This window comes from Acartia tonsa, chromosome 7 (genome assembly GCF_053477335.1).
Source record: "Acartia tonsa isolate MP-2025a chromosome 7, ASM5347733v1, whole genome shotgun sequence".
Classification (NCBI taxonomy): domain Eukaryota; kingdom Metazoa; phylum Arthropoda; class Copepoda; order Calanoida; family Acartiidae; genus Acartia; species Acartia tonsa.
This window is the reverse complement of record NC_137266.1, coordinates 2497251-2516549: the sequence shown is the minus strand read 5'-3', so window position 1 is coordinate 2516549 and position 19299 is coordinate 2497251. Positions and strand designations below refer to the sequence as shown.

The 19299-nt window shown below is 31.5% G+C and overlaps 2 protein-coding genes across 2 annotated transcripts; both read left to right on the top strand.

Annotated features, from left to right (window-relative positions):
• Positions 1–49: 49 nt before the first annotated feature.
• On the top strand, positions 50–6116 carry LOC145324084 (protein dispatched homolog 1-like). The gene is made up of 7 exons (XM_080166710.1): positions 50–134; positions 602–713; positions 1044–1161; positions 3525–3597; positions 3976–4085; positions 5605–5657; positions 6044–6116. Exons 1-7 carry the CDS (start codon positions 50–52, stop codon positions 6114–6116), a joined length of 624 nt encoding a protein of 207 aa, XP_080022836.1.
• Positions 6117–7683: 1567 nt separating this feature from the next.
• Positions 7684–18502, top strand: LOC145324083 (uncharacterized). The gene is made up of 11 exons (XM_080166709.1): positions 7684–7746; positions 9830–9957; positions 10307–10402; positions 10801–10912; positions 12029–12151; positions 12414–12450; positions 16265–16371; positions 17101–17169; positions 17568–17635; positions 17982–18079; positions 18413–18502. Exons 2-11 carry the CDS (start codon positions 9858–9860, stop codon positions 18500–18502), a joined length of 900 nt encoding a protein of 299 aa, XP_080022835.1. The 5' UTR covers positions 7684–7746; positions 9830–9857.
• Positions 18503–19299: the final 797 nt, after the last annotated feature.

Below are 19299 nucleotides of genomic sequence, written 5' to 3'. Positions count from 1 at the left end.
CTACACATGGGTCTCAAAGGTTAGCATAACAATAATATATGTGTGTGTAATGGTTTATTTCAACTTCAGTGTACTTGCTATTCTAACTGTTGCAAGTATCATTCTGGTCACTGTAGCTATTCTTCTACTTATTGGTAAGTTCTTCAAATATTTATTGTCATCCTCTTGGTTTCACTATTAATCAATCTATTATTTATATTTAGAGCTAAACTCCTTATCCTTTTGACTTTCTGTTGATTTCACTCTTCCCTCTCCCCATATAACTATCTATCCAATCTATCCATCTATCTATGTATTCATCAATCTATCTGTATAATTCAATATATATTTATCTATTATGTTTAGTAATTACTTTATCTATTGGTGTATCAGTTTATTTGACAATTATCCAAACCTTATCCAACTATCTAACTATCCTTTTATCAATATTGTTATCTATCCATCAATATATCTACTTATCTATTGAGGTTGGGAGCTAAACATCCTAGAAAGTGTAGTAGTTACTTTATCCACTGGTCATTCAGTTGACTTAACCATTTATATACTTATCTATCTATATATTTATCAATCTATCTATCTAAATATCTATCTATCTATTTAGGTTGGGAGCTGAACATCCTAGAAAGTGTAGTAGTAACTTTATCCATTGGTCTCTCTGTTGACTTCACCCTTCATTATGGAATAATGTACACTCTAGCTATAGATACAGATAGGTAATTTATCTTTTCATTACATTACCAGTTGCCGCGCCTATAGACTTTATGTAAGAGGGTATTTATACCTATAAAGCATACGTGAAAAGTACAATCCATTCTGTTAACAATTTTACTGTTTATTATAGGGTTGTATCTCAGTGAATCTTAATTGAAAAGATTTTAAAAATAAAATCTATTTAAAAGCTTTGAAATAACCTTTAAAACAAAATGACCAAATTAAATCTTAAATAGATAAGTAAAAAGTAAAAAAGTATTATTATTTATTAATGTTCATTATTTTAAATCTTTTACTTTGTAAATTATCTAAATATTTGTTTATTGTTGTAGGGAGAAATGTGTGACCTACTCACTATCAAGTGTTGGTTCTCCAGTCAGTATGGCAGCCTTGACCACTGCTATTGCAGGCGTGTGTCTGCTACCTAGCCGTGTGCTGGCATATATTCAGGTATCTATCCATCTATCTATCTTATCTCTTTAGTTAGTATGGCAACATTAGCTACTGCTATTGCAGGCGTGTGTCTGCTGCCTAGCCGTGTGCTGGCTTATATTCAGGTATCTATCTATCTTATCTCTCCAGTCAGTATGGCAACCTTAACCACTGCTATTGCAGGCGTGTGTCTGCTGCCTAGCCGTGTATTAGCTTATATTCAGGTATCTATCCATCTATCTATCTAACTATCTATCTTTTCTTTTTGGTTAGTACGGAAGCCCTATTAATTGATTGAGCACTGAGCAGGTGAATGTCAGTTGCCAAGCCGTGCCTTATATTCAAGTATCTTCCTACTATTTTTTATTTATCTATCTTTCCAGTATATTTATCTTCCTGAGAAATTTCAGAAATCTTCATTAGCAGCTGAGAAAATTATATTTTCCACTTTACAAATAAAAAATCTAAAAGAGGTGTGCCAACAGACGAATATTAGGGAATCTTCACCAAAAAATTAAGACTTCTTAGACGAAAAATACATTTATTCTCAAGTGACATGCAGAAAGACAGACAGACAAAGTAAGTTATTGAATATCTTCTTTGTCAAAAGGCAAAAAGCAAAACAATATCCATTGTCAAACTTGTCTCCAAATTGCACAAGAAAAAGTTTCTCAAGTCTAAAAACTGTCAATAGAAGAATATTTTAAATCTATCAATTAATTTATATTCTAAAATTATTTCAAGTATGGGCTTAATCCTATATCATAAAGAATTAATGTTTTTGTCTTTAGTTTGAACCGATTGAGGTCTCCATTTAATATAAGCTTTACATAGGTCCCTGAATGGTTTTTGCAATTTAATTTCTAAATTTAAGATTTTTTGTTTTCTTTTATAGTATAAGATTTTAATATTACTGATTTAGTTCTAAATTTTTGGAAAAGCTTCACATATCTTTAGAAACAGAGTGTCTTTCCGTCAGTCTGTCTGTTTGTTACAGAGAATGCTGATATACTTTTATCTATATATGCTCTATATTCTATACAATATATATATGTAGAATATATATAAATTTGTCTGTCTGGCTATCAACTAAAAAGTTTTCTGAAAAACGTCAATCTTCAAAATATTTCGCATTCAAAACTTTTTCATCTGTTAGATTCCTATTAATATACCTAAGCGATGTCTATTCTCTTTAGTTTATAAATTTTAGAAGATTTTTCTATTTTGCTGATAAAATTTCAATAAAAAATTGAATATTAATTTTGAGGTAATTCTATAAAATATTTGCAGTCAGTCTGTAACGCTATAGGAAGAATATCATTTTCTTAATACAGGCTAAAGATTTTTTTATTGATATTTCTTACTAAACAAACCTACTGTATATAACTTACTTGGTCAGTCGGTCTGTCATTCATGTTAATGTGTAATAGTTTAATGTTTTTGTTTATGTAGTTCTCTCATTATTTTTACTTTTTTTATGACCACTGAACATCTGCTCTATAACTTTTCCGAATGTACATTCATGATACTTTTTTTCCATACTTATGGAAGTTGTCATCCTTAACAAAGATATTTTTTATGGTCTATCTTTCTAACAATTTATCTATCCAACTATCTAAAGATTTTATATGCAAAACCCAAAACTTTGTATCAAATACTTTTTATCTTTGGCAAAAATTTGGTGACAGATTTAGAGCTTTTTTTCTCCGTCTGTCTATCTGTATGTCAATATAACTGTCAATTTGAAACTTTTAGGGAAAACTAGGGTTTGCATTTATCCAATTCAAATTTATTATAGTATAAAGGATAGACAACAATCAAGCGAACATTATTTTTGTTTTGTATTGGCAGAGCTTTTAGTAGGATTGCGCTCCTAGAGGCTCTAATGGGAAACCTATAGGTTTTATAGCCAAGTGAGGTGGAGGCGAAGAGGGTGAGGGGACTAACATATTACCAAAAAAAGGGTGACTAAGCTCAGCAAATCAGATTGACAAACAAACATTGACAAAAATAGAGTTACTGTTATTTTTTTGAAATTTATGTATGTTTATTAATTTAGGTTATTTCTTAAATTACAGTACATTTTGTCTAAATAATGAATATTTTTCTTTTCAGCTTGGTATATTCCTGATAATACTTAGATTAAAAAAATAATGATTATTTTACTTTTTAGATTAAAATGTTTCTGTATATACTAATGGCAATTTCTTGGTTATTTTCAATCTTCATAAACTATATTTAGAAAATCGTCTAAATAATGATAATTTTCTTTTCAGATTTGTATGTTGCTGTGTATACTTATGGCAATTTCTTGGATATTTTCTATCTTTATAAACTATATTTTAAAAAATCGTCTAAATAATGATTATTTTTCTGTTTAGATTGGTATGTTTCTGTGTATACTGATGGCCATTTCGTGGATATTTTCTACTATCTTCTTTCAAGCTTTGTTAGGTAAATTTAAATCAAGGTTTTTTAAATAGAAAATAGTACGATATTTGAGAAAGGTAGGGGGACTTTGTAAATTATACTCTTAACCAACGTTTTTTATTTGTTCGCACCTTCGTTGGCTTAAAGTTTTTGGGTACTTTTATATTTATGAACCATTAACTTCAATTTACAGAAGAAGTGGTTTTTACAGGAATTTACAGGAGATATTTCTGGAATATTTAGCTTCAGAAAATTACATTACTAGTATTACTTCATATAATGATAGCAACTACGACCTAGAGGCCTCAATGGGCAAGTAAGTTAAAGGGGGGTGGGGGTATGTAGATCTTTACTTATAGACAGACAGACATCCTGTTACTTATAATGATGATTTATTTTTAGCAACTCTTGGACCAGAGCACAAGAAGACCTTCCAACTGCCACCAAAAGTTCAAGATTTTGTTGACAAATATCTGTCACTTGGTCAGGCTCAAGTTAACAATCAAAAACAGGTAGTTTGTCCAATTTGCCTGTCTGTGTGACTGTCTAACTGATTGTCTGTCTATCTTTGTATCATTCAACATATTACTGTTTAACAGCCAAGATTTGACAAATATTTATCATAAGGACAGACCCATGTTAACAATAAAAAAAAAGATAGTTTGTGTAGTTGTTCTATCTGTCTGTCTGTCGAGTATACAATTAACAAAGATTTTGTCTGTCTATCTTTGTACTGTCTACTAACAGCCAAGATTAGACAAAGATATATCATAAGCACAGACTTATGTTGATAATCAAAAACAGGTAGTTTGTTTGTCAATTTGTCTGATTGTCTGTCTAGTAAACAATTAACAAAGAGTTTATCTGTCTATCTGTCTTTGTATTTGTCTACATTTCAATGTCTAAAAAATAAGATAAGAGAAATAACTGTTACTTGAACAAACTCAAGTAAACAATTAAAAATAAGTAGTCCAACTTATATACTAGTCTATCTGTCTAGTAAACAATAAACGAAGAGTTTGTCTGTCTAATAACCAAGATTTGGCAATTACCTGTCACTTGTATAGGTTCAAATTAACAATCAAAAAATGGTAGTTTATCTTTCCTTCTGTCTGTCTATCAAACAATAAACAAAGAGTTATTAATGATAAGAAACACAGTGTTAGTTTGTCTGTCTATCTGAATGTCTTTCTTTTCATCTGTCTGATATATCTAATTATTTACATATTTATATGTATATCTAATACATATTGGTTCGTCCATTTATCTATCCCTAACTAACAAGTTTAAATCTTTCTCTCTATATATCTAATTATTTCAGTCAAATTTGTTTTCTGATCGTCTTCTCAAATTTCAAACTTATCTTTTTGGAATCTATGATTCTATGTATCTAGCTATTAATCCATATATATGACTATCTGTCTATCTTTTTCAGACTTATACGTTATCTAAGAGTGTTTTATTTCAAGTTTTAAACTCATCTATTAAGAATCAATCTATCCATCTAACTATATATTTATCTATATCTATCCTGTATCTATATGCCTATCTATCTATACCCAACTGAGAGTGTATTATCTCAAGTTTCAAACTCTTCTATTAGGAATCTATCAATCTATCCATCTAACCATACATTTATCTATTTATCTATCTATCTATTTATCCAATTATCTATCTATTTTAGGCGTATACCCTATCAGAGAGTGTGCTATCTCAAGTTTCAAACTCTTCAATTAAGAATCTATCAATCTATCCATCTAACCATATATTTATATTTTTATCTATTTATCTTTTTATCCAATTATCTATCTATTTTAGGCGTATACCCTATCAGAGAGTGTGTTATCTCAAGTTTCAAACTCATCTTTTAAGAATCAATCTATCCATCTAACCATATATTTATATTTTTATCTATCTATCTATTTAAGGCGTATACCCTATCTGAGAGTATGTTATCTCAAGTTTGAAACTTTATCTATTAAGAATCTGTCAATCTATCCATCTAACCATATATTTATCTATCTATTTAAGGCGTATACGTTATCAGAGAGTGTACTATCTCAAGTTTCAAACTCCTCTATTAGGAATCGTGTTTCTTATATTATTGAATTCTATAGAATTCTTTTAACAAAACAAGGATAACAACATTCAAGAAGGGAAAATGCCTTGGATCAAAAACATTCCCAAATATTTAGGCAATATTTTAGACAAATGTTATGAAATAAAAGGGTAGTCGTTTAAATTTGATAAATACAGTACGTAACGGGAATGGAGGAGACATTTTACTGTAAATTATACTGGTACCCAAAGTTTTATAATAACACTATCTCATTTATTTGATAGTCATTGGCAGTGTCAAAGCTTTTCATCTACAGAAGGGTTAAACAATTTATCGTCCATTGTCTTATCCATTAAGACCCCGGACAATAATTTAAGAAAAATTTAAGAAACATGAATTTTTTATAAACAGTTTTAAAATGGCTGAATCGCCGATGAAAAGTACAAACGGGACATTGTTCACCACGACACAACCAAAGGAATAAAATTAACAGTATATCTATTCATTTAATCTTTTATGATAAATAAATAAATAGGTGTTTCAATGTATATATTATTACTTAGATCTTACACCAGATTATAATGTTCTCTAATAAAATGAAACTTGAAGCTGGCTAAAATAACAAGTCTCCCCTTCCCAAACCTTTACCCCATCCCCTCACCACCTAAAGGTTTATCGAGCTGGCCTATAAACGAGTTCTATATTCAATAGTTAGAATATTAATGAATAAGAGTAAAAGCAAAACTGTGAGTAAATTTGTTGAAAACTGTTTGATACAGGATAATGTTTATGGGCATACCAACATTTTTAACCTTGATTATAGAGTTGCTTTGCTTATATCATTGTACTTTGTCCCAGGAATCAGTATACCAAAAATCGGAACAATCGGATAATTGGATCACATAAAAATTTGTTGTTACAAAAGTAAAAAAATCAACATGTTTAAAATGGACGTACGGTCATTCTGGTAATGATTATAGAGTTAATACGCATTCTAAATTGTACCTAACTATTGCAGGAATCATCATGCAAAGTTTTAAATCGATAGGACAATTCTAACATGCTTAAATTAACAAAAAAAAAGCTATCCGTTACGTACGAACGGACCGACTCTAATCATAAAAAAGCTTCGCTTTTAAAAATATCTTTTTTGCCTATATATTACAAAAATATTCCTTGTATAATTGAAAAATAAGATTATTTTACCCATTAAGAAAAGGCATTAGTTAACTCATGCAAAAGCCAACCATTTATTATACAGCTTTCTCTACTTTTTTTCTCCCTTTATTGCAGGGAGGGAGAGGATATTGGACTGTTTATTACACTAGTCCCCATAGTTTTTGATAAAGTTTTCTGATTCATTGGCTTAAAAACTTTGTGGACTTTTTATTGAATATTTATTGGTTGGATCCTGAGTGTCCAAACGTTTCAGCCACTAATTATAATCTAATCTTTTATCATCATTGGGGTTGTACATTAATTTATGGGGCATTGTCTTATCCCTTTAGATCCCTGCTTTATTGCAAGATATTTGCATTGCACAGTTTATTTATGTTTTATAGCGCAGCTGTTTAATAATTATGTATGTTCGTTTTTCCATCTTTTAATTCCCGAAACAATATTTATTGACTAAACCAGCAGTTTAAAGATCTTACTAGTCATACATACATTTGATTTTATGATTAATGAACAATGTATGAAGTCAATATATCTTTAAAATAATTAAAAGAAAGGTAAAAAATATAAATACAAAATGTAACTATTAGTTAATTATAAATCAAATGCTATCTTTGGGTCTTGAATGCATTAATTACTGAGATTTTTATATAAGCCAATTGATTTATTATTATTTGGACCCAACACCAGATTATCATGTACTCTAACAAGAGAAACTTGTAGCTTCCTAAACACACTTCTTCACACTTGATAAACGAACTGATCAATAGATGAGGTTGATATTTGCAACCTAAATTAACTACAATTTCTCACCTATCAATAAATCCACGTATATCAAATATCCATTAATTCACCTGTTAATTTGGCAAACAACTAAAGAGTGGAGTATCAGGTCTGGGACAGCAAGTACTTCCTTCAGCTCCACCTCCAACTTCCAGGTACATTCAAAATTATTGGTCGAAAAGTTTGTACTTAGTTTTATAGAGCCAACATTATAAATTGTATTTCTTTCTTTCTATCTCAATTTGTTTAAATTGCTCTCTATTTTACATCATTAATTGTTTAGGTAATTTAACTGAAAGTTCCTTGTCGAGCCAAGAACACACAGTCCTTCCATAATTTTGAAATAAATTGTAAACATATCATTTTGAAATAAGTACCTTGGGTTGCGTGGGGGGGGGGGGTAGATATACCACACTTTTCTGGGATCTTGCTGAGTCAAGTATCAACTGTTGGGAATATCAAAGGATGACTCCATGCAAAATTTGAGCCGGATCCGGCCAAAACCGGCCGTGAATTTTATGAAAATCCGTTTTTTTTCCGGTTTTTAGGGGGTATCTGTAAATCGATTCAGCTGGAGCAAAACCGGTTAGAGGTACAAAAATCACGCCTTCGGCGGCAAATAACGGCTAAACGGTCAGCCGGAGGCGAATGAAACATAAGTAAAGAAATGTCTGCCTCAAAAAGTTGTTCAACATCAAAGAGATGCTTGAAGTCTCTAAAACGACTCCTTTTCCTCCTTTAAGGGGAAAAACTGAAAAAACGTGATTTTTAAAAGTATGCCCCTTTCGTGGGTGTGGGGGGCACTGAACCCGTCACCCCAGGGTCACCAAATATAAAGTCTAGGCGGCCCACAATGCTGAATTTTCACCAAGTGAAAGTCTTGTGTCATTATCTCTTATGAGAAAAAAGTTATTAATTAATTAAAATTTAAAATTGTGATTTTTTGATGGATTTCTTTGATGAAATGACAGGCCGGTCAATTTTTAGGCCATTTTTTGCGGTTTTCGGGCCGTCACGCCCAAACGGTTTGAGATAATCTCACGGGACCTTTTGCCCAACCTAAGTCTGGTTATTTGTGAGGTCTAGGAAAAAAACAGACTTACGCAAAAGATTATAATTATAATCTTTACACAGAAAAATGGCACGAGGTGAGGGTTTGAGGGGGCAAAATGAGCTGACCAGCGATTTTTGACGGCACGCAGCGACGTCGTGCTTCATCCAATCCGGGATTTTTTTTCTTAGACCTTACAAATAACCAGGCTTAGGTCGGGCAAAAGGTCCCGTGAGATTATCTCAAACCGTTTGGGCGTGACGGGCCGAAAACAGCAAAAAATGGCCTAAAAATTGACCGGCCTGTCATTTCATCAAAGAAATCCATCAAAAAATCACAATTTTAAATTTTAATTAATTAATAACTTTTTTCTCATAAAAGATAATTACACAAGACTTTCACTTGGTGAAAATTCAGCATTGTGGGCCGCCTAGAATTTATATTTGGTGACCCTAGGGTGACGGGTTCAGTGCCCCCCACACCCACAAAGTGGGCATACTTTTGAAAATCACGTTTTTTTAGTTTTTCCCCTTAAAGGAGGGGAAGGAGTCGTTTTAGAGACTTCAAGCATCTCTTTGATGTTGAACAACTTTTTGAGGCAGACATTTCTTTACTTATGTTTCATTCGCCTCCGGCTGACCGTTTAGCCGTTATTTGCCGCCGATGGCGTGATTTTTGGCGATTTTTGCCGTTTCCGAGGTTTTAATGGACATTTAGGAGGGGAAAGAGTTGTCCAATCAAGTTGATGATAAAGTACAATTTTGTAGGCAATTGCATTGGCTAAATTTCATGTGAAGTAAAATTTTTGTACCTCTAACCGGTTTTGCTCCAGCTGAATCGATTTACAGATACCCCCTAAAAACCGGAAAAAAACGGTTTTTCATAAAATTCACGGCCGGTTTTGGCCGGATCCGGCTCAAATTTTGCATGGAGTCATCCTTTGATATTCCCAACAGTTGATACTTGACACAGCAAGATCCCAGAAAAGCGTGGTATATCTAGGGGGGGGGGGGGGGCAGTATGTCGTTTCTAAGTTTTTACTGTAATTCAGATTAGGTTATATTGGGTACTTTCAATTAATATTAAAGATACGGAGTAGGGATAGGGGAACTCTATGGGAAAGAACAATCTTTTTTCATAATTCTTTTTATTTAATATTTTCAGTTTTAGATTTAATTTAATTTTAGGCACCTAGCCCGCCAGGCGAGTGGCGATATGGGAGGCAATGGTCGTAGCCAGCAGGAGTCCGTCAGGATGCTCAAATCTTCGGATCCTTTATCCATGAACGGGTCTAGAATGCAGTCTGTTGAAGAAGGTATATCTAGTTTTGTATTTCAGTCCGTATATATCAGATACCATTTTAGAAAATAGTTATACTCTTTACATAGGGGCTTCATTTATTAGATATTTATATCAGTTCAGAGATCCCATACTGCAAACAGAAAAACATACTGTTACTGTTATATAGAAATGTATAAAAAAAAATATTTTCTGCCCTATAATACCAACTAATACACTAATCTTTTAACCTTACCTAACCTAAATAAAAGTTCCCAAAATTGTTAAGACAACGAAAAGAAAACGTTATTATAAACTTTGAGGACTAGTGTAATAAAAAGCCCTATGTTTCCTCCCTCCCTGCAATCTAACCCATTTCATTTTAGGTATTGTACGTGCGACACCTGTCGATAGTAATACAACAATTATCACTTCCCCTGTTAGTCTAAGAGATGGCGGTGAACAGCGACAGTCGATGGCAGGTAAATATTTATCTGTGTTTATATCCATTCATCGATTTATCTATACAATAGGCATCCATTAATCTTGATTTATCTATCTATTCATGAATTTATATTTCTAACTGTTTATAAATTTTTACATCTATACAAACATCTGTTTATCTATTTAACTATCATTCCATTAATAATCAATCCATCATGCCTCTATCAATTATCTATCAATTAATGCATCAATCAATCCATTCAATCAACCATCAATCAATCTATACATCAATATATCAATCCATACATCGATTCATGCATCAATCCATCCATCAATCTATCCATCAGTCCATTCATTAGTCCAACAATCAATCAATTTATTTATCCTACCATCCGTCCATCCATCCTTCAATCCAGTAACGTATCTATTTATCTAGGATCACGTGACAGAAAAGGAAGTATAAGAGACGTTGAACCTATGACAGGATTCAAGAAAAAGCGCTGTCTCTCCTACTCTAAACCTGGCACATCTAGAGGATCTTTTCCAAGGTATGTAAATTCAACCTAATACAGGATTCAAGAAAAAGCGCTGTCTCTCCTACTCTAAACCTGACACATCTAGAGGATCTTTTCCAAGGTATGTAAATGCAATCTACTACAGTATTTAAGAAAAAGCGCTGCCTCTCATACTCTAAACCTGGCACTTCAAGAGGATCTTTTCCTAGGTAAAGGGTGAGCAAAAAAAAAAGCGTACCTTTTTAAAATTTAAATTGCACGGCTTGTGTTAATAGTAGAAAAATGTTACGCATACCATTAGAACCGCTAAGAAGTCTATTTTTTAAAAAATACAAGAACGATTCCTGTGCTACGCATAGTTTAGGAGCTACATGTTAAAATGTCCCAACTGATGTAAAACTTGACTTGCGAGTAAAAATTAGAGAAGATATTTTGCAAAAAGAGATGCCTACATTTTTTAATTTCAAATTGCGCGGCTTGTGTTAATAGTAGAAAAATGTTACGCATACCGTTAGAACCGCTATGAACTGTATTTTTTGGAAATATAAGAACGGTTCCTGTGCTACAAATAATCTAGGAGCCAGATGGTAAAATGTCCCAAAATTTACTCGCAAGTCAAGTTTTAAGTCAGTTGGGACATTTTAACACGTAGCTCCTAAACTATGCGTAGCACAGGAATCTTTTTTATATTTCCTAAAAGTAGACTTCATAGCGGTTCTAACGATATGCGTAGTATTTTTCTACTATTAACACAAGCCGCGCAATTTCAATTTTAAAAAGGTACGCATTTTTTTTGCTCACCCTTTATGTAAATCCAACCTATGACAAGATTCAAGAAAAAGCCCTGTCTTTCCTACTCTAAAGCTGTATCTTTTCCCAAAACTTAAATCTTAAAATATTATAGCCTTAAACCACCCAATGACATATGTGAGGCTTCTCTTAAGTGGAGAACTTCATCAGCTTGGTACTTTCTGAAATCTTTACTAGCTATATTTTTATTCAAGTCATTTTAAAGCATCCTGTATACAGCTAGAAATAAAATTTTCAATTTGACGAAGAAATTACCCTCCCATTGATTTTGTTTCATTATGAGGTTTCGTGTTTTTCATATTTTTTTATAGATCAATTTATATATCTGTATTTATTTAGAAGTAGCCTACAGCTAGAAACAAGGAGTAAAAGTTTCGACTTGGCGGAGACCTTGATATTTGATGATGCAGAAGAACAAAATACTGAAGAGCATACGAATGGTGGTCCTGATATTGATCCTAGGTAATATTCTATTAAAAAAATTAAAAAAAATAGGGATGTTGAAAGTTGTGTTATCCTACCTTAAAATAGTTACAAACCTTCTTAGTAGATCTTACTTGAATATATTCATCATTTAATCCATTGTAACTGTCTACCTATTCATATCGATGTATCTATATAAATTTTATGATTTTAGATTAAATCTTTTAAATGTCAATCTTTCCCTAGCTATTTATTTAGTTTTTTTTCCAATAAGTTTTTCTAATCTCATATGTCTGTTTAGGGACAATCCATTTGCTGGTGATCAACCTTTTAAACAGGTAAATTATTTTCAATGCAACGTACAGAAAGACTTTTACAAGATACTTTGATTGGAAGTTTTAATGCCTCATAATAATTTCGGGGATTTCCCTAAAAGTGATTATATCGAGCAACGACCCATCCATTATCCCCCACCTTATTGTTACAAAAAGTTTAGGGGGATTTCTTAGGCTAAAAGTGTGGGTGGGTCTGACCTTAACAGCTACCCAATCAGTACCCAATATAACCTAGCATATTAACAAAAAACAAACAAATGCCATCTATCATCGAATTGTTTTAATTAAATTACAAAATAAATGTTGGTGTTCTGTGCTCCGCTTGGCGGTTTTAAGGAAATCGCAAATAATTTTAACAATAGCATGCTCTTGCTCATTATGTACATAAAGCAGTGTATATCGTAATGTCTTTGGTTATGACGCAGTTTTAAGTAACTATTGAACGAGAATAAAAAAAGAAGGACTTTTATAAAATAAGACCTCCCAATTTTAGATTTGATAAAAGAACAAATCTTTTAATTTTAACTGCGTTCAAACGAAACCACAAAGCTTCCTTTGTTATAATTTTTTTAATCCTTATATAAAAGTAACAGAATGTATGCCTGTGGGTATTTCTTTAGTGAAGGATCTTGCTAACCGCTGTACCCTAAAAGTGAAGCTTTCTATAGGCCCAGGGAAATTTTTTTTTTAGGGGGGGGGGGGAATTTACTCCACTCTCCCAAGAGATCTTTTAAAATGCTTCAAACAAACCTTTGTACAGTAAAGAATAATAAAAGGTTGACAAGGATTAGATGTGATTTAATCGAAATATATTCCTACAAATTGAGCTGTGTGTTTTTTCTTGGATAGTCTCTTTTCAACATCGCTGCCGTGTATTATTCCATTTAAAATGCTTCGACAAAGACTAATAGAAACCTGTATCTCCCTTATTACATATCCTTCTCTTTCTACTTTTGCAGTTTTGCAAGAATACTCATTTGTATAAACTTAAGGCGAGAGAGATTCAATTAATCAAGTTTTTAGATTAATCTTTCCGTGATTTTCCTCAGAGTACCAAAAGTGTCCCCCCCTTGCCCCCTCTTTGAAATAAATTAAAGATTTACCAAGGGGGAATAGTTTTGTTTTCTCATACCGGCTTACCCCTTCGGGGATATCCAGTGCCCAATATAACCTAACCATAAACAATTTACACCAATTAACCCCTCCGCCACCTACTTTTCATTTTTTTTTCAAAAATAAGGGGTTGGGGAGTCAGTACTCGACAAAGGAAATTGCAAATCTTTCTTATACATGACTCAAACTGTGTTTTAACATTTTATACTTTTTAGTATTAAGAAGGTTAAGCCGTTAAGGGATCTTAAGGAACAGTAAATTAATGTTCATCCCCAATAAGATAAACAAAATTATCCCTTATGTAGCTTAATATTAAGAGTGGAAAAAAATATTTTGAACTTCTGACATGTTGAAATAATTAGTGCTCAAAATTGTTCTTAAATCTTATTATCTTCTTTTATATTTGGAGACAGAAAGAAGTCATTTAAATCTAAAATTACTCAGATTTTGGAGTTATTAGAAGGTTCCAGCCATACATACAATAAAATTGCTAATGATCCTTCTGAGATGGAGAACCTAATTGGTCCAGTGGTTGTCAAGATCCAGTTTTAGATCATCTTAAGGACCTAACAGGACCTTAACAGATACCATTTTATAAAAGTAGCAGGATGTATATCTCGTATAATAAAGGAATCTCGCTAAATGCTTAACTGACACGGTTCTCCTTTACAGTAAAACATCAAGGAAGAACAATATTTTGATAGGTGTAGTATATATGTTGGTAATAAAATCTAAAAGTAACAATATTTAAACTTTTACAACAATATATTTATTTTCCATTGTCCAATCTCTGATAAAACTGTAAAAATAAAATTGTTCCCAAATGTTTTATTAGCAGTAAATCTAGTAAAAATCCTTTATAATTGAGAATTACTATCACAATTCTAGGCGAGACAAAGCCTTTTTTTTATTCTTTTTTTAGATTTTTTAACAAGCAAAATTGGTGCTTTCCCTTAAAATTGCTAGGGAGCATAAAACCTCATTTTAAAATATAAGGGGGGACGGGTATTTATTGTTGCTTAAACTTATACCAAATATAACATAATTAACCTAAATTAAAAACAAACAAAATTTTTATTAATTTCAAGGGGATGCCTTTGCTTGCTGTATACTTTGACCCTTTTCTAACATGTTCATTATGTTAATATTAATAATCTAATTAAGCAGGGAGGTAAGGGACATTTCATTGTAAATTACACTGGTTTTTTAAAAATGTTTAATTAGGGTATCTCAACAACTTTAATTAAATTTTGATTAAATGGTTCCAAACGTGTAATATCCAAACTTTTCAACTAACTTATTTGTATAAAAATCATAATTTGGGATTTATATCAATTTATCTTTCATTGTCTTATCCCTTAAGATCCCTGAGTATAAAGAAACAATTAAGAATATGTATGTACTATGTAAAACATATAATTCTTATCTTTTATTTCAATATGTTCTACAAACAAGAACTAGATAAAAGCAAATAATAGTTATTTATCGCATCGTTTTATAGACAGCTTTCCGCGGATATTGATATGAAAAATTTTATTATTAATACTAGCTTTGTTTACCCCTAGAGACTGAAAGCCCGGTCTAACAAAACTTATATTGATTTTCATGATTTTTTATATTTATATTTGTGGAAAATTGACTTAGAACCATAATCCAGCGGATATCAATTCGGTGTCGAATCCATACTTGAAAATAAATTTCTTATCTTTGTTCACTATTGAACTTCAGTTTAGTTCAAATTTTAAACGTTAGGCTAGCTACGCTTTAGTAAAAGTAGTTCTAAACTAAAACCTGATCGATATTTTTACTTTTGTAGATTTTTAATATTAAAATTTTATCAATTTTAGTGAAATAAGATATCTTAAAAATCTCATTTAAAGCCTACCATTTATACCCAATATTCAAGAATATGTAATTGATATAATGCTATTTTATACCACAAATAGAACAGCTATGGACAGGAACAGAAGGTTCGTCTGAATTTTAAAACATTTTATTAAGAGCTAAGCTTTTCTTCATTTAAAGTTGGTCTATCTGTATGTCTGTTACGGATTTCTTTGATGGTTAATTTAGTCATGCTAAAATCGAACTGGATATTTAAAATTAACTTTTATTCTGCTACCCTTACTAAAAAAACATTTCCAATATTCGAAACCGATTCTTTTCCGCTGAAAAATCATGCATAGAAACGCATTACAGACATTTTTCCACGAATAATAAGATAAAAATAATACCAGTTTTGATATGCCGAGACTCTCGGGGCTAACAAATACTAGTTTTAATCTTATAATTTTTCATTTTAATATCCGCGGAAAGCTGTCTATAAAACTATACGATAAATAACTATTTCGGGAACAATGTAAAGCAATTTTCGACCTTAACATATTAACCAACAGACAAATAGACATGGTGTTATTTTTAGATTAAAGAAAAACAAAAGCATCATATATATTTTAAGCTTCGCTTTTATAAATGTAGTTATCTTTGTTTTCATAAATTCTGGCACTGCTAGTTGAAACTAACCAATCAAAATTTAATAAAAGTTAGTACTCAAAGTTTTTGAACCAATGAATAAAATAACGTGGTAATAAAACATTGGGTACCAGAATGATTTTCTGAGTACTTCACGACAAAGGTTTTGATGTCCAGAAACATAAAGTGACAGAAACGTCCATAAATTTTAAAACCCCAATTGTTTTTATAGGAAGATGAAGAGAGATTGCCCTCGCCCCCAGCCACTTTCTCATCTAATCAAGATCATATAGAGTATACAGTCACAACTACTGTTGCTACTCTTCATACAGATCCTAGGTAGATAGATAGATAGATCATATAGAATATACATATGAATATATTTATTTTATTGCAAACTATTAAAACTTTTTTTTGCAAAAATGCGCAAACTTTTTCTGTTTGAATTTGATTGTTATTGTAATAAAAGATTGACTTGTGCATAAAACATGAGGCTTTATAAAAATTACTTTTTCTTTACTTTAAATAAAGAAATACATTGCTTTTGTTTCTTGCTAGTTGATAGATTGGGGTCTTGCATTTAAGGAATATTCCTAAGTTGGTATTTTTTTCTAAATCTAAACAAACCCACAAACAAGCTATTAGTAAAAGTAAACCAGTAACAAACGTAAAAGACAAAATAAAGTAATACATATTCAAATTTTAAGATTATAGCTTTTATGTTTACTTTTATAGAGTAAAAAAATAGATGCTCAAAATAATCAAACCTTTGTTATAAAGATAATAGGTGGATAGGAAGCAAGATAGTTAACTTACATAATTTTCTTTTATTTAAAAGAAACAGATTATGACATCTTAGATTCAAATATAGATAGATAATAAACAAAACAGCTAGATAAATAGATAATTCAAACTCTATTTTGAAAGTAGAACATAAAATTCTGCTAAAATCTAAGCTTCTCTATAAGCACTTAAAAAAGATAGATTTTTAGCCAATAATAGATAGAAAAGTAAATAGATAGATTGTTACTCAAAGATAGATATATAGATAATTATGCTCTATTTTAGAAGTAGAAAATCGGAAACCTGCTCAAAACCAAGCTCACCAAGTAGGAAATCCTTATGTGATTTGTATAGGTAAATATAATATTATCTTCTAAATTTTTGTCAAGATTCCCCTTACCTTTGGGCCTCGCTATCAAAAACCCTAGGGTAGGTTGGGATATTACACAGTAAATTACACTAGTTCCCAAATTTTTATAAACTCGTTTTCTCATCCATTGCCTCAAAACATTAAGGTGAACAAAATTATGAATTTATTCTTTAAACTTTTATTAAATCTTGATTGGGTTGTACAAATCTTCAGTGTCCTACTATCAATAAATTATATTTACAAAGGGGTTATTTTGCTTATCATAATTTGAATTGAATTGTTATTAATTGGTATCCAAAACTCTTCAATCCATAATTCTAGTGTAAGGGGTAATTTTGTTTATCATCATAGTGGAAAAAGGTTTTACAATTTTTTTTTTCAGAGATACAAGTTTGCCGAGGTCAGGAGATTCATCCTTGTTCATATCTGATGGATGGACTTTGAGGACAGGTTTGTTGATAGTTAGATAGACTGATAGACATATATATAGATAGGTAGGTATCATGATACATCCTTATTTATCTCTGATGTATGGACTTTGAGGACAGGTTTGTTGATAGTTAGATAGAATGATGGACACATACATAGATAGACATGATGATTCATCCTTATTTATATCTGATGGATGGACTGATAGCTAGATAGACTGAAGGACACACAGTTTTGGTGAAATTTGATCCACTTACTCTTAATATTTTCAGACCAATTACATCGGATGACAAATACAATTAGATCCATTGATGGTAGCATAATAGTTTTGATGAAAATTTGACCCACTTATTCTTGATATTTTTAGACCCACTTCACCAGAGGACAAATACAATAAGATCAATTGATGGAAGTATCAGTTTTGATGAAAATTTTGACCCTCTGAACATGAGCACATCTAAAAAGGCAACATTCTTGACTTAGCTTAACTTTATATTTTATCCATTCTCAAGTTTAGTTAAAAAGGAGTAAAAATATTTTTTAGGGCGTTGGTATTTTTTTCTGGGAAGGAGGAGGTACTAGTTACTAAAATAGTTATGAACCTCCCCTTGATCTTTCATTGTAAAGGAGAACCTTATCGGTCTAGTGTTCAGCGTCATCTTAAGATGCAGACTTACACATAGATTTCCTGTTAATTTTATACAAGAAAACTTTAAATAAGAATTAAAAGTATTAAAGCATAAAAGTAAAAGAAATCTTGCTTAAATTTTTGATTGCTAATCTAACAAGAATGTACAGTGTGCGAAGGGTCATGGAAGTTTGAAATCTAGACACAGCACTCCCAAACGTCCTTCAGGAAAAGGGATTAGGATTTTATCAATTACATAATCGTTTTTCTTTCTTAAAATTATGATGTTATTACATCCTTTACATTTACATAGGTAAAAGTGGCTATTTGTTTTTAGGTTTTTGTCTCATTTTATACATTTAAAAAAATAATATAAACTTAAATGTACAAGGGGAATGCTAAAGGCCATGGGTTGAATATCCTCTCAAAAATTGCAAATTCTTATTATATTAGTATGACTGTGCCTTCCCCCCACCCCTCCAAAAGTGATAGTCTCTATATCCCCATAAATATACATATTCTAAATCAATATGATTATTGTAATTAAAAAATCCTAATCCTTAAAAAATATCTAGCTTCAGCAGGTTACAGTGTAAACACCCCTGTTACCCCCACCTTACCCCCTGTACCAACTCCGGTTACCCTCACCCAGCCAGCACAACAGATGATAAAGGTATCTTCTTGATGTTCTTGTATCAACATAATTAAGTCATTAAAGTTATAATGTTTCATAGAAAATATTGTTGTCTAGAAGTAACATAATGCTAATACTTAAAAAAATGTTCACCATTTTTCTATAAAGAAGTTTTTTCGACCTGGCATTAAACAGTCTTTTTTTTCTTTATCTCCAACCACTACGACAGCTATTACTTGCGGGCTCACCCTGTATAACCTAACTTAACCTTGCTTAATGTAACATTATTTACAGGATTAATAAACAACCATCCCCCTCCCAATATTTCAAATGAAAATTAAGCGGGAGGGTTAGTTTATATGCTCTACTAGATACTTTACGGGAAACCGCCATATTTTGATCAATTGTTTTTTTAAGACACCA